The sequence below is a fragment of the Myodes glareolus genome, chromosome 15 (genome assembly GCF_982192425.1).
Source record: "Myodes glareolus chromosome 15, mMyoGla1.1, whole genome shotgun sequence".
Lineage (NCBI taxonomy): Eukaryota > Metazoa > Chordata > Mammalia > Rodentia > Cricetidae > Myodes > Myodes glareolus.
The window spans coordinates 67488016-67503454 of NC_142040.1; the positions used below are offsets into that span (position 1 = coordinate 67488016).

The 15439-nt window shown below is 46.2% G+C and overlaps 1 protein-coding gene across 1 annotated transcript in view; it reads left to right on the top strand.

Moving 5' to 3' along the window:
• The window catches only part of Ankh (ANKH inorganic pyrophosphate transport regulator), a 133757-nt gene extending 128481 nt beyond the window's left edge, over positions 1–5276 (top strand). Inside the window, exons 10-12 of the mRNA XM_085676593.2 lie at positions 1067–1190; positions 1693–1792; positions 3380–5276. Coding sequence (XP_085532719.1) covers positions 1067–1190; positions 1693–1792; positions 3380–3493 — 338 coding nt within the window. The 3' untranslated portion in view covers positions 3494–5276. The remainder of the gene's footprint in view (positions 1–1066; positions 1191–1692; positions 1793–3379) is intronic.
• Positions 5277–15439: the final 10163 nt, after the last annotated feature.

Sequence of the window (15439 nt, forward strand, 5' to 3'; positions counted from 1 at the left end):
AGGCAAAATACTGTATAAATAAATCTTTAAAAAAGAAGACAATGACAAGGCTATCTTGCCCTAAGAGAAGAAAATGAGCCTCATCTATAGTTCACTGTTACCCCCTAGGGAGTACACTGTTAGACTAAGAAGACAATAGAGTTGTGAATGAAGCTTAGTGTTAGAATACTTGCCTAGCATGTTGAGACCCTGGGTTCAGCCCTCAGCACTATGAGAGAGAAAACAGAAAAACAACAAAACAAAACAAAAAACATGGCATGTTCTTCATCAGACAGACCAGTCCTGGAAGTGTTACCCAACAACAGTAAGCAACAGTAAGCGTATCCTCTCAGGAGACTTTACTGGCATTGCCCAGAGTGGGTCAGGGTGCTTCTTAACAACCAGTGCAAAGGCCTGTGCTCTGCACGCTGCGCCTCTGTGCCCCTCCGTGCTTTCCTTCACATTCTGGATGCCCAATAGTAGGCGTGGGAAATGGGTGCAATTGTTGTGCAGTAGCAACAGAAGCAGTAGCAACAGATTGGATGAGCGCTGGCACCGTGACCCGAGGGAGAAACGGAAACAGCTATGGGTGGGGTGGCCAGGATTGGCCCAAGAAGGCCCAGTGAGAGATGGTGACAAGGTCATCTTCGTTTCTTCACTGTTCCCATCCCCTCTGTTTGCTCAGACAACAGAAAGGTGGCAGCTTCTGGTCCCGGCTCTTCTGCTCAGCCAGCCATCAGCACTGCCTCTTTTCCTGGGGCTTTCCCTGCTAGAGGAGGGCGGTCAGAGCTAATCTGCAGGGAGAGTAGCAGGAGTGGGCGAGGCCATCCTGGGACTAGCTGGGCCCACCAGATCAGCAGTGATCCCAGTGGTGCAAGCTGCCTACAGCTGGCCACCCAGACACAGACAGGACTGAGGAGGTCAGAAGCTGGGTAGAAAGGGACCTGACCCCAGCTAGGCTTCAAAGTTAGGGATCGGCGACCACAGGAAGACGGAGGACCAGCCCTGAGTCCCCACAGTTAGGCCTTGCCCACAGCAGAGGGTGGGATGAAGCAGGCCACACCCTGACAAGTCCTCTCCTCGACAGTGACCGTGAGGGCCCATCTCACTGGATGGCTGATGACACTGAAGAAAACCTTCGTCCTGGCGCCCAGCTCGGTGCTGCGGATCATCGTCCTCATCACCAGCCTCGTGGTCCTGCCTTACCTGGGGTATGTGTTCATGGCAGCTGGATGAGAGCCCTTTGCCACTGACACGTTCTGTCTGGAGGAATAAAATCTGCATAACCAACTGAAATCCCCAAGCGTGTTAGAGCTAGAGATTCAGGATGCTTGTCTGCCTGCACCAGTGAGACGTGAGAGTCACACTAGCCTGGACACAGGTGATGGACCCAGGGCTCACTTCCTGTGGTGAGGAACGTGCAAACCAGAGAAAGGGAGAAAGGCCCTGCCTTCAGATCTTGATCTCCAGTGAGGGGGACACAGGCTGGTCACTAGGGCTGTGGTACCAATGGAACAGAAGCCTGACAGCTCAGCCCTGAGTCACACAGGTCTACCACAAAGGTGGGTGGATGTTCGGTCCTGTCCTGAGCCCAGTAGATGAAGGATACCACTGTTCTGGACCTCACTGGTCTGTTGTATTCCTGGTTTTAAGTAATGTCCATTGAGTTTGTCATCAACTTGTTTATGTCATTACCTGTGTTCTCATTTCCAGGGTGCATGGAGCCACACTAGGTGTGGGCTCCCTTCTAGCAGGGTTTGTGGGAGAATCTACCATGGTTGCCATTGCAGCGTGCTACGTCTACCGGAAACAGGTGAGAAACTATGGTAACAGCTTTGGGGACATCAGGATCTCTCTCTGCCTTCATAAATAATTTGCCTCATGGGCTCTACTTCAGGAAGTGTGTTCTAATCCTGCTGGGCTACCTTGCCCCTTCTACATCACGCCCACTCTGGTTATAGACTCTCAGCCTGAGAACACAGAGTTAGTCTGTCCTGAAGGCAGGGTATTCAAACTGCATGTTCTGCACCTACATGAGATTAACCAGAAAGTGGATATAGACAGAGATGAAGGGAGCCCAAGGCAAATGATCCCAGCATGTCTATGCTTTCAGGCTGGGGGTTACAGAGGAAGCAACAAAGCTGGCAAGGAGAGCCCAAGGAAGCAAAGAAAGTGTTGAAGACGCTAAGTACAGACAACTCTTAGGGGCTGTTTTGCTCTGGAGAGGGGAGGGCTATAAACGTGAATTTCAGAAAACCACTTAAGATTGGGTGAAGTCAGTGAAGTGCTTGCTTTGGGGACTGACCCAATGAATGGGATCCTAGTGGGAGAAAGGGCAGCAGTGCCCATCCGCCAAATGCACAGCAAAGGGGGTGGGCAGCTGAGATGGGATCCCCACTAAATTGGGGGGGCAGTCATGGGAGCTCTTCTGGTTGCTTTTGCTTGGGTCAGTTAAGTAAAAAACCAAGTTGCCCCTGACAAACAGCCATGATGAAGACCAGAAGACAGAGAGGGGCGTGTGAAAGCTGAGTTGGCTAGGAGAGTAGGGAGAGGACGTCTGGGAAGGCCCTGCCACAGAGGGAGCGCCCTGCAGTGGGCACCGCAGCACAGGGCTTCTTATAGGCCCCCCAGCCACATTGGCATTCCCAGCTGAGATTGGAGATTGGGCCCTGTCTGAGGTCAGGGTTCTATCTGGCAAATAGGACTCAAAGAAAGCAAGAAAGAATGTGGTTGTAATCGCTGAGCGTTCCGTTTAAACCGAAGGGGTGGGGGGTAAGAGGACACAGAAGGCCGAGCCACAGAAGTGGCATGGGCAGAGCCGTGATGGGAGCCGGGTTCTGAGAAGAAAGTGCTGGAAGAGGCCAGAGTGGAAGCCAGTCTTGTCACTCTGATCTGTTGCTCAGAGTGCTGAGAACATAAGGTCTGCATGGACTCAGGAATGACAGAGTGGTGACTGACCGCTAAGAAGGTACTTTCTGCAAGGACAAAACAGGATGGCAGTGAGACCACCAGGAATTAGGGTGTGCAACAGGCAGGACAGAGTGAACCCAGAGCCGTCACAGGGGATGGGAGGACTAGTCTAGAACATAAAGGTTCAAAGCTTGGGGTATTAGCAGGATGTGGGAGAAGCAAAGCCTCCATCTGAAAGAGTTGTAGGGAGCTGTCGTCCAAGGCTACAGCCCCAAGAATGAGAGCAAGAATATGAGAGACAGAGTCCCTCAGAGTACCTAGCACTGTGTGCCAGACACACACCAGGTAGGTACATGAACAGCCACAGTGAACGGAATACATTGACTAGGTTCATCCGGGACCAGGATGCCTCACACCTTAGACCCTCCTCGCGGTACTGCTATGGATGTCCTGCCCACATCCCCACTCTGATGTGTCTTCTTTCATCTAGAAAAAGAAGATGGAGAACGAGTCAGCCACCGAGGGGGAAGACTCAGCAATGACCGACATGCCTCCGACAGAGGAGGTGACAGACATCGTCGAAATGAGGGAGGAAAATGAATGAGCACAGGCCCAGGGCACTGCAGGGACAGTCAAGACAACAGCATCATCTCGTTCCTCCTCCTCCCCGCGAGTTCTTTTCTGATTTTTAATTTTTATTTTTGGTTATGAAAGAGGCCTTGATTTAAAGGTTTCATATAAATTCTCTAGCATACTGGGTATGCTCATAGATGTGGGGACCTAGAGAAAGGTCTTTACTGTCACTTTGTAAACAACAGAACCGCTGACTTCATGCCCCTGCTTCATAAAAACCCAAAAGATAGAGCCACCTCCTGGTCGACGTTTCTACTCTCTTGGACAATCTCCACTTTGGAACCAAAGGACTTGGGCTGTGCCATTGCCTCTTGGGCCAGACTTTTTCCTGTCCATGTTTGCCTCTTAAGAATCAACAGGTTGCAGCTCAGCATCTTTTGACTTGCTCCCCAATACTGTGGCTATAAGAGAGATGTGACCTGGTGCCCACCACACCCCCTCCCACTTTGGAGTCATGAACTCTCAACCACACACACCAGTGGGCCACAGGCTACAGCCCAGAAGCTCCCTGCTCCCAGAGGAAGAGCTGGGGGGCCGGGGTCACACTGGGCCAAAGGAATGGAAATGTAATCTCCTGTAGAAATCGGATCAGTCACAAACCGACTTGATCATCAGCATCTCGCGCTGTTTTCCTGGTTTCGCTGAGTCGCCACACCCCACAGTGTATATACACGAGCTGACTTTGCAGAGTTGTCCCAGAAGTGCCACTCCAAATGTCAGCATCCTTCCGCATGACTTTTCCCGAGGGCTTGCTTTTCACTCACCTTCCCTGAAGAGGGCACTAGAGCGAAAGAAGTGGAGTGTCCTAACTGTCCATTTCGTTTCCATGGTGAGCAGAGCTTTAAGTCGTAATCTAGCGTTCTAATGCCAGGTTCCTGTCTCGTAACTTCTGATGTAGATGTGTTACCTGTTTCTGCCGTTCCTAGTCACAGCTCTGGGAACAGGTAACTGAGTGTACTATGGTACGCCCCTCCACACCATAAAGCAAGACATTTTATAAACAAGTATCAGAGTCACTATGTGATACCCCTGAAACAATGCATTGGAAATCCATTTAGTGCAGTATATTTTTCTAAGTTTTGGAAAGCGGGTTTTTTCCTTTAAAAAAAATTATGGATACAGTTCACTAAATTCCTGATTTAGTCAAAATAACTAGACTGAAAGAACCTAAACAAAACAAATATTTTAAAGATATAAATATATGCTGTATATGTTATGTAATTTATTTTAGGCTATAATACATTTCCTATTTTCAATAAAATGTCTCTAATACAATTCAGTGATTGCTACGTGCTCCGCATACCTACAGCTCACTCACCTTGTACCAGTGACCGTTGTACGTTACAGAGTCCTTTGTGTATGAATGTCAGGGCCTGTAGATGCCAAGAAAGCAATATTTCCTGACGGGCAACCTACAGAGAAAATGGGCCACTTGTGCAGACAAGTCAAGGTTGGAAGGGCAAAGGCGAAAAAGGAGAAAAAGTCAGGCCTCTTGTGTTTCTTTTTTCTGTGTTCTGTAATCCTCATGTTAAGACTGTAAGGGCAAAGGTTGGCTGTCGGCTACACAGGCTTGCGTTCCCATTTCTGGATACCCAATGTCCTTCATATGTGCCCACCATGGGAACACGGCCTATGTGCTGCCATAGCTGCTTGTCGGTGATTTCAGGGGCAGATCTGAAAGATAACTTAAAAGTCTTAATTGTATTGGCTTTTTAAAGTACATGACTAGAAAATTAAACAGCAGTATTTTTTAACATGTGTGGCTATTTTCATGCTTCTGGGGCTGAAGGTTCAGTATCAAATGGCAAAGACGAAATCTTTCCCCTCTAGATGTAAGAATGAACAGCTAAGTGACTCTCCATTGTGCAATTAGGATGCGTAGCTTCAAGTCCAGAGTCAACTCCCTTGATGAAGATGAAGAAAGCTGTGTTAGAATTCCTGAGAACCTAGGATGTAGTGCCAGGCCCGGCCTCAGCAGTGGAGCTAGTTTCGCAGGCTTTGTTCAGACCCTCACTTGCGGGGCAGGCGTCTCCACACGCTCCGTTCCCTTCTTTGGGCCTGTGTTGTCACTTGACATCCTAAGGCAGAACTCTGAGCTGTCATCCTGTTATGTTCGAACCAAGAATTCCATCGTCTGGACTTGGGCAAGGGTCACTTTCTCTACTTTCCAAAGGTATTAGGACAGCCTGCTTCGCAGGCCTAGTTTTATTTTTAAACGTTTTGCTCAGCTGACAACAGAAAAGGACCCCGCCTGGGAAATCCTCTTGTCAAGGACTGCAGGAAGACCAGGTAGGACTTTCTGAGGGTTAAGCAACTGTAGACAAATAGAACCTAAAGTCGCAAGGCCATGGGGTAGGTTTTCATCCACGCTGGTTGGTTGCCCCAGTGAAGCCTTTCTAGAGTGAGGCTTTCCTCTGAGCAGCAGGGAGGGCTGTTTTTCCGAGGGGCGACAGGGGGGTCATTCTAAGTACACACTGCCATTTGCCCTGCCCTTGTTTACTGGGTCCTGGCACATAGGGCATCTTTAGGGCACCGGGAACTGAGTAAACAGAGGATGGCTGTGACTCACGGAAGGGCAAAGCCTACTCACTGCAGGGCCCGGGGAGCCTTGAGAGGCTTGCAGCTGGCAGGACACTCACCCCGGAGGACTCGGTCACTGGAGAGGTCACTTGTTTGCCCCTGCGGGTAAAAGCTGGTCAGTCACCCCTTGCTGCCTGTGTTGGGCTTCTCTTGCAGCAAAGGTGCTCCTCTCCCATTGGAGGCCATCTGTTTCTTGGCATTCGCTGATGGTTTGACTTGTAAATGTCCGTAGAGGGCCTCAGAAATGAAAACCCTTAATACTGGTTTAAGGTGTATCTCAGGAGGAGTCAATGTGGCCAGCAGTAGTGTCAGCTTCCAGACTCGCGCTGCACCCTTGCAATGCGGCCCCTTCTAGATCCAGCAGGACTGAGATGACTATGCACCTCCATTTTCTCTCTAAAGAATTAAACCACTCCCTTAGTGCAGGCTGCCTGTGGGTGTGTGTATGTCTGCTCTGGAGATGAAGCTGGGGGCTAGACAGACACTCCCTCCACCAAGCTACACTCTAGCTCCCAGCTTCCCCACCCTGCTAACTATTCTGATAGTCTCTTCTGAAATAGGCAGAGGGAAAGGAACTCTTTTCTAGATTCAACAACTTTCTCCCCAAACCATAATGAGAGTGAAATCTGTGTTACGAAATAGGAAATACCAATATTCTTGTAATTATTTATTTTTAGGGTATTGTGGGGTTTTGTTTTGGTTTTATTTGAGACAGTGTTTCTCTACATAGCCCTGGCTGTCCTGGAACTCACTATATAGACCAAGCTGTCCTTGAACTCACAGTGATCCTCCAGCCTCTGCTTCCTGAATTCTGAGATTAAAGGGGTGCACCACCACCTCTGACCTCTTGTAATTAAATTATGTTTCCTTGAGGAATGTTTTTTATTTTTATTTTTACTTTGAGATAGGGTTTCTTTGTAGCTTTGGAGCCTGTCCTGGAATTAGCTCTTGTAGACCAAGCTGGCCTTGAACTCACAGAGATACACCTGCTTCTGCCTCCCAAGTGCTGAAATTAAGGGTGTGCACCCGGGGAGACCAGGCTGGCCTTGAACTCAGAGATACACCTGCTTCTGCCTCCCAAGTGCTGGAATTAAAGGTGTGCACCCGGGGAGAAATGTTTTTCATACTGATTTTTTTCTTGCTTCAGTAAAGCCTTAAATAGAGTGTGATGAGAACATTATTTGCTGGTGTGTGGTGACCAGCCAGGTGTCAGGCCTAGGGTATTGCAAGAGAGCTAACTGCCAAACTTCAAATGGAACCTTCTGTGCCGCACCAGGAGAGGGCTCCTCTTGTTCTCAGCGCTACTCCACACTTCTATAACAGATATAAGGCTGTCTCTGGTAGGACCTGGGAGGGTGAGATGACTTCGGGGTTATCTGTGCAAACCCAGTGGTTTCCGTCTGCCTTTCCACACAACCCCTACACAAGGCTCTTTTATAAAGAACATTTGAAGCATCAAAAAGCATGGTTTGGAGCAATGTGTTTGGAAACCATGAGAGCTACTTCTCTGTGTGGTTACTCTGAGCCTCTATTTCTGTCATTTGAAGAAGCAAAACATCAGGTGATTTATCAGCTGACCTAACCGCACATGAAACAGGATGTAGTGGAAATCTGAAGAGAAATGTAAGCAAGCCTGGGTTGCCTGCTCGCTCACCCAAAGGCTGGCGACTAAAATGAACACAGAAGCGAGCAAGAGAGAAACAGGCCTGTCATCAAAACAACCTAAACTCCGCTTAGAAGGCAGCAAACCCAACTAATTGCAGAGTTTACAGACTGCTCTCAAAAGGGAAAATAATGAGAAGACAAAGAGTCTTTTAAACTTTTTTTTCCTTCACAAGATGGAAGGTCCCTTGTTAGCTCTGCTGATGTGGCTCCCTGCTGGGAAAGGCACCTAGATCAAAGAAAACAAATTCTCCACCAAGTACAAGTGGTTCCAGAATTGTAACTAGCACCTTCAAAGCTTTCAGGAATACAGTTTTAAGATTTCTATTTAGTGCCTTTGTGCATGTACGCTTTAGTGTGGGTGTTCACACAACTGTGCACAAAATACAGAGTCCAGAATCACTGCCTTATTTCCTTGGAAATGGGGTCCCTTTGTTAAGCTGGGGCTCACAATCTGTTGCCCAAGTTGGAAGCCATCAAGACCCATCAATCTTGGCTCTGTCCCCTGTTTAAGTGGATGCTGGGATCTGAACTCTGCCCTCAGGATTCCAGGCAAGCACTCTCAACCACCAAGCTAGCTCTCCAGTCCAATGATAATTTTTTTTTCTCCTTCATTTGCAATCAATCAACCAGAATCTCTCAAAACCTAGCGGGGAGAGATGTGCTTTTAGAGATAGCTGTCAGATACACATGGATGGATTTAGTTAATGTTTTCATATAGTACCTCTTCAGTGAGGTCATGTAGCTTCAAGTGCACCTCACCAGCAAGACTTGACCTCCACTTCTGCAGAAACAAACATCAACCAATACCTACGAAACAACACACAAGAACGGGGATTGTTTTTACACCAGACATAGGAGTTCCTTGGTGTATGAGAAGAGAGGACATGAGGACAGACCAGGTAAAACTGATTCTAACACAGCATCGGTAAAGTCCCACTAAAAGAAAACTGTTCCTTCTGGTCAAGAGGATAAAATCTCTGGTCAGGGCAGAGGCCTAACATCTAAGTTACCCAACGCGTAAGAGTGAGCATGGGTCAGCATGCCAACCACCTGGCCGTGGGAGCATGCTGGGAAGGTGCCAGGCAGAAGAGATGAGCAGAATAAATTTCTCTAATTAGACACTGCACTTTTACTTCCCAGGATCCCAGCCCCCTAGAACAGTACCTCTAACCTGCCTTGGGGTTCAGATGGGTTCTTACTCTAAAAGGTATAACTCGTTTTTTCTGTCTCCTTTAAAATACTGGCAGAAAGCTAAGTATGCTTTCTTTTTTTCCAGTACGTTGGGATTCTGTGCTTTTTTTTCCAAAGCCTCTCCCCACCATGTGGCTGCCTACTGCAGTGCAGCATGATTTCTTTCTCCTCTCCTCTCCCCTCTGGTATACTGAGATTTACAGCTTGCTTGCTCTGGGAGTTCTCTTTTAAACACTTACAAAATTGTCCTCGAGCTTCCATTTGCTCCATTTTAATAAAACCCTCATTAATGAGACTAAGAACCCCAGGTGGCTACTACCCAGGTCCTTTCACTTTGAGCAAACCTTGATTTTGACTTTCAAACTCTCCTGCCTAACTCTCTAATCAGCAGAAAAAAATGAACCCATTCCTCCACCCTGGACAGTATGGTTGCTGTACAGTATTCAGCTTCATGGAAAGTCCACAGCATGCACAGTGGTAGTTGCTATAAACTATGCCAGAAACGTATTTCCATCCGTGGGTCCAAGAAAGGCAGCCTTTGGAGCTGCAGAACATTAGGCCAGGGAGACTCTGGTTCCTGTGGTGTAAGGCTGTGAAATTTAAGATCCATATTTGCCAAAACCAGCTTCTGAATGAAGGCCATGGCACCTTTGTGTCACAGAGCAGACTCAGGGTGTTTGTCACAGAAGTTAGCACCACACATTGTCAGCCATGCTACCACAAAGCAGGCTCATTACCCCAGGGGTGCCACATCTGTACAGTTTGAGGCATGGCCTTGTTCCTTGTACTCAACGACACATTTTGCTTTTCTCTGTAGTACCATACTAAAATGACCGTCTACAGCTGGTATGACTAAAGAATCAGAGCTTCAGAAACCTGACAGAACCACACAAGAGGTTCTGCCCAACCCCGGCACATTCTCTCTCACTGAAGGGAAGCTTCCAACCTAGAGGCCTGGAGCCCACAGCAGGGCCTTCCACACTTCTCTGGCCTCTGATCATCTGCCCACTCACGGTCTAGGGTCCTTCCTGCCCCAGCATTTCATGTATGATCCAGGTTTAGAACACAGTATGTACTTTGACAATGGGAAGATGACCTTATTCCTGAGGTCAGAACATAAACAGCAAATCCACATTCCCCTGCTCTAACAAAATTAAGTCCATTCCTCCACACGTGCTCAACTTACAGCCTTTCAGCTCCATGGCAAACTGCAGATGAAAGGCTGCCGTATCATCTAGCTTCTTTGCAGTTTCTTGGTTTTCTTATCCTAATCACTCGCCTATTTACTTGCCAGTCACTTGATTTCCTAATCTTAACTCTGGTTTCCTAATTTTCCAAATTTACATACTAAGTTTAGCCCTTTGCCTCCCAGCAGATTCCCCCTCCCACTTCCTGTCATAGTTAAATATGACCCACTTTCCCTCTGATACTTTTTCTGCACTATGGTTTTTATTTCCCAGCACTTTAGGCATACAGGCAGCCCTCTGAACCTCCTCCAGTTTTTCTCTGCCCCAGTGTTGGTGAGGTCTGAGAAAACCTGCCTACTGCTGTCACTTGAAGTCTTGGCCACAAGACTTGGAGAAGTCTTGTCATAGTCTTTGGAGAAGACGCCTATGACAGCATAACTCAAGAGACGACTTTCTCAAATTCTTTATCTGCATTGTCATATCCCCATAATCCCTATGGTTATAAGATCCTAATTTCCTTAAAGCTGGAAGTTTCCTTCTTTACTGTTCATCTTTTAATTACATCTTCTATTCTGCTTATACTGTGAGCTTGCTTTGCTTTACTGTTTTGCCCTGAATGTACCCCAAGAGCAGAGAATGTGAGCTAAGCCTTGGCCAGGCCCAGGCCTTGCCTCCTTCCTCAGATTCAACTTAAGAGAGCCCCAACTGTCAACAATGAATTGTAGCACTGACTTATTCAAGACAGAAGGGGTTCCTGTCATTCCTTTTGTTTTGTTTCCTATTAGTAACACTGCACTGCTCTCTAAGAGATGCTTTCTGAGGACTACAAAACCTATTAGTGCCCCGACTAAGCGAGAGCTCTGTTCCCTGGTTTCCATTACCTTTTTCTGTGACAGTCCCACACGAGCTCTTGCTAGCCCACTTACAGGTGCATTTCTAGCAACTAGAACAGTCAACACAGATGAAAGGAGCTCTGTGCGCAGTAGCCTTTGCCCAGCAAACACGTGACAGGCATTATTTATTGCTGGAGACCTGTTTTGCAGGCTGAGGGCATCTTTCTCCACCACCACCTCAGACAGGTTGTACACGGTCAAGATAAAGATTTAGGGAGGATCGGTAACTTACCCAAGTCATGCTCATCTTACTTAGAGTAGGCAGTGAAACTGTTGTTTGACCCAGATCCGCAGCCAAACTGCATACCTTCAGACACTGTGCTGAACACAGAATATTTTCTACCTTCAGCACTACCCAGTAACACACTCCAAATCTTATTTTACTTTATGTGCTTTGGTGTTTTGCCATGGTGTCAGGCCCCCTGGAACTGGAGTTACAGACCATTGTGAGCTGCTGTGTAGATGGTGGGAAATAAACCAGAGTACTCTGGAAGAGCAGCCGGTATTGTTGACCACTGAGTCATCTCTCCAGCTCCCCACACACCAAATCTTAATCCCTCTGCCCACAAAGGCGGTAAGATGTCAGAGCTGACTTCAGCACAGGTCCCAGTCTGCCATGGTCCTTAAAAGCAGGTACTTAACCACAGCACCAGAACAGGCTTCAGAGTTTTCTAAGTTTATTTTGAGTTGTTTTCACAATCCTTGGCATCTGAGTGTATTAAAGGGATCAAAAGCAAAGACCCAGAGGAAGCTCAATCTTGAACGGTAAAGACAAGAGACACTACAAATGACAGGAAACTTCCACCCCATGGGCCAGGCACCTGAGATCAGTTCACAGCCCCAACTGCCCACAGCTTAGGGGTGTGGCTTTTAGGGAAGTAGACAACTGACCAGCATTGCCATGCCAGAGTGCAAAGAGCAGACTTTGCTAATCAAGGCGACAAGAGCACAGCAAGTTTCATAAGCGAAGCGCGTCTCATGATGATCCCCAGGGAAAACCATGCCCTCCCTACAGGCAGAATCTCCGACTGGGCTGCAAACCTCCTTGAGCTGCTACAATTCAGGTAACAAAGCCAGAGTCCTTTCACAGACAGAATGGAAATGAAAGGGCATTCATTACTCATGTTCATCTGGGCTACTCTGAAGTCACAGCACTACAGTGGCTGCTGCGTTCTCGTGAGGACTACCATATTTTTAGCACCATTTATATTGTTGTAGATCAAGGCAATTCTCAATAGATAAATGAAAACTAAAAATTATAAATTTATTTTGAGGTTTAAAATTAAGACTGAAGCACCCATGGTTACTGGAGAATGATGACCCAGGCTATCTATGTGCTGTGCTCCATGTCCTTTTCTGGTACTGACGTAAGTGTTACTGAACTGGGAAAAGCAGCCAAGGGTACAGAAGCAGTTGACCCTGGTGCTAACCATGGCATGAATGTCTTCACTCACACCTTCATTCAAGGGCTAAGTACCAGATCCCCTATCCTCTGAAGAGATGAAATTCAAGGTTCCTAAAATAGTTAAATGTTAGATATTATACTTATCTTAAAAGAAAGGACTTAAATTTGGGGAGCAAGAGTCAATAGAATATATTTATTCATTAACTCTTCAAATTCATTCAGAGTTTTATTCTCTTATAATTTAAGCATAGTCTGTTGGGCATCTACTGCTTTTGTTTTTATACAGTGTGGCAGTTAGTGTTAATTGCCAACTTAACAGAATCTAGACTTCCATGGGCAATGAACCTCTTGGGCATGCCTGCAGATGACCATGACCACCTTCACTGAGGTGAGAGCATCCATTCACCTTGGTGACACCGTGTCCTGGATGGCACCATGGACTGCATAAATGCAGAAAGGAACCTGGCAGCAGCATGCATTCACTGCTTTGTGTTCCTGCCTATGGATGTCATGTGACTACCTATTTCAGGGTCCTGATACCCGACTTCCCTGCCATGATGGACCCTTAACAGTGAGCTAAAATAAAACTTCTACCCTTAAGTTGCCTTTGTCAGAGCTTTTTATTAGAGCAACAGGAAAAGAAACTAAGCCCCGCATCATTTAAAGTGCGTTCTGAAGCCACTCCACCCTTCAGCTCACCTCTCAGCTCCGCAGACCATCCTGAAACTATACATTGACATGGCGCTCCACCTTTGCCTTACTGGGATCTGGCAGTTCTCTCAGGTGAAAAGCACAACTGAAGGCTTTCTATTTCTAGTGTGGTTATTGCTTTTTAAGGAACATCAGAGCTTAACGCAAAGCTATCTGTTTTATGTACACCTACAACCAAGATTCCTCAACGGTTTACGCTCCTAAAAATATGTTCCGGCTTTCAGCAGGGAACACCTGCAAAATAATGCTTAAGAAAAAAAGATAAGAAACTGATAAAACTAAATTTTTATATCAGAAGAAGACATGGCAGGAAGTGTATGTCAGCTCTGCTGCAGTCCCCATCAGAGGTTCATCGTAGGTGCTGCATCACCTCAAAAACATCTAGAAGACCTTCACAAAAACAAGACCACTATTTCTTAGGTAAGGAGCACATGAGGGTGAAAAGTAGGAGACTGGAAGAATAGCACAGAGCCATTTAGGAAACCAAAAGAAAAAAGCTTCAACACATAAGACCTCACACATGTACCTACTATGATGGCGATCTCTACAAATCATAGCTCTTAGGAGTTGAAAACCTGAGAACGACTATGTCTCAAAAAGTCAAAATCAACCAAATAAATTAACAACAAAACAAAACAACAACAACAAAAAAAAACATGGATGTTCTTCCAATAGAAGTTTTATCAATTCATATGGTATGAGATTTTCCTTAGTAAGTCCTAAAACTGGAAGGAAAAAAATACACAAAAGGACAGGCAATGTCATTTTTCTTCAAGAAAAACTCAGACACAACTGAATATTCTGTAGTATAATCAAAATGTTGGCAGCTAGACAGGAAAACAGGATGAATCCTCCTCTATGCAGTTAGAATATTTCCTTATGCATAGGAGGAAATGCAACTACCTCAGATCCAACTCACCAGAGGCACTAATGCTGCCACCATGACCACATGCATGACTCAACCAACAGGTGCTGCACATCCACAACTAACACAAGTGAGAAAGAAAATCTGAAAACATTCTGAAAAAGCAGCATTAACTTCATGGGGCATAATATAGGGCAACTGTATCTAACAATATCACAAACAAGAAGGAAGTTCAAATATAAAGAGGTTTCCCAGAAGTCCAGTTCAAGCTCACTATAAGATTAGCTTGTCTTTAAAATGCAGGTAAGCATGAGTATTACCAAGAGCACTGCTAAAATTCAATAGTGACTAAGCTCAATGGAGAGCTTCGAGGTCCCCAAACAGCACAAATGACTACTGCTAGGAATTATCTAAGCATTTCAAGTTCTGGTTTCAAAACTCTTCAAACACGAATGGCAGGCATTTCCTACTGTTTAATTACAAACAAAATAAAGTGTCAAAGTCAACAGTAAGCCATTATTATTACTTTAACTGGGGTGCTAGGTACGTCTTCACTCAAGGGTACCACAGCATTTCACAGTGAAAACACAGACTCTCTAACATAGTCACACACATTCAGCACAGCACTGAACAGTTAACCAAAGGTTGAGATTTTACTCATGAGGCAACAGAAGAAATACTACTTAATGGTTTGTAAATCCTGAGTTTTCCTACCTAAGACAATATTTTTCGAGACTTAATTTTTAATAAAATGACAATTTATATTTTAAAGGGTTATCCTGCCTCCCAAAACAAGATGCTCATCATCTGTATGAATTGGATCAAATTAAAGGCTTTAACTATGAAAAAATAAATTCAACTCATCAAGATAACAGCACCAACAAATGTTGAACCGACTGGGGTGCTAGGATTCAGATGGAATCCTAAGGAGGGGTGTGTCTGGTCCCCATGAACAAAGACCACGGACTATGGCCCTCGGGGGAAACAAAGGCCCCAAGGTAACCCATGCTTAGCAGGTCTTCAAGTCAGGGCCATGGCTTGTGCCATGCACACAGACCTATCATAGCTAGCACGCTGACTCCTTCTAGCTGCCCAAGCAGCTGTGCACTTTTGCCCTGCTTACCACAGGCTCTGCTTTACTTGCCTATCAGACTTCCCGGATAGTCGGCTGTCTCTCAGCCTGTCACAGAGATCTTCAAGAGCATGAAAGGGGCAAAGGAGAACACGTCAACTTCAGAGACAGTTTTCGTTTCCACCTCTGTAAACAGGTGGATATAAACTTGGTTCTGAGGATAGAATCGTGACCACTGGAACTTATCATAATCCACAATCCCAACTAGAGCACATGTGCCAACAGGATCTCTCAGAAATCAGTGTCTAGACTCCTCCCTGTTCTCTCCTGTATCTTTTCCAGGTTTCA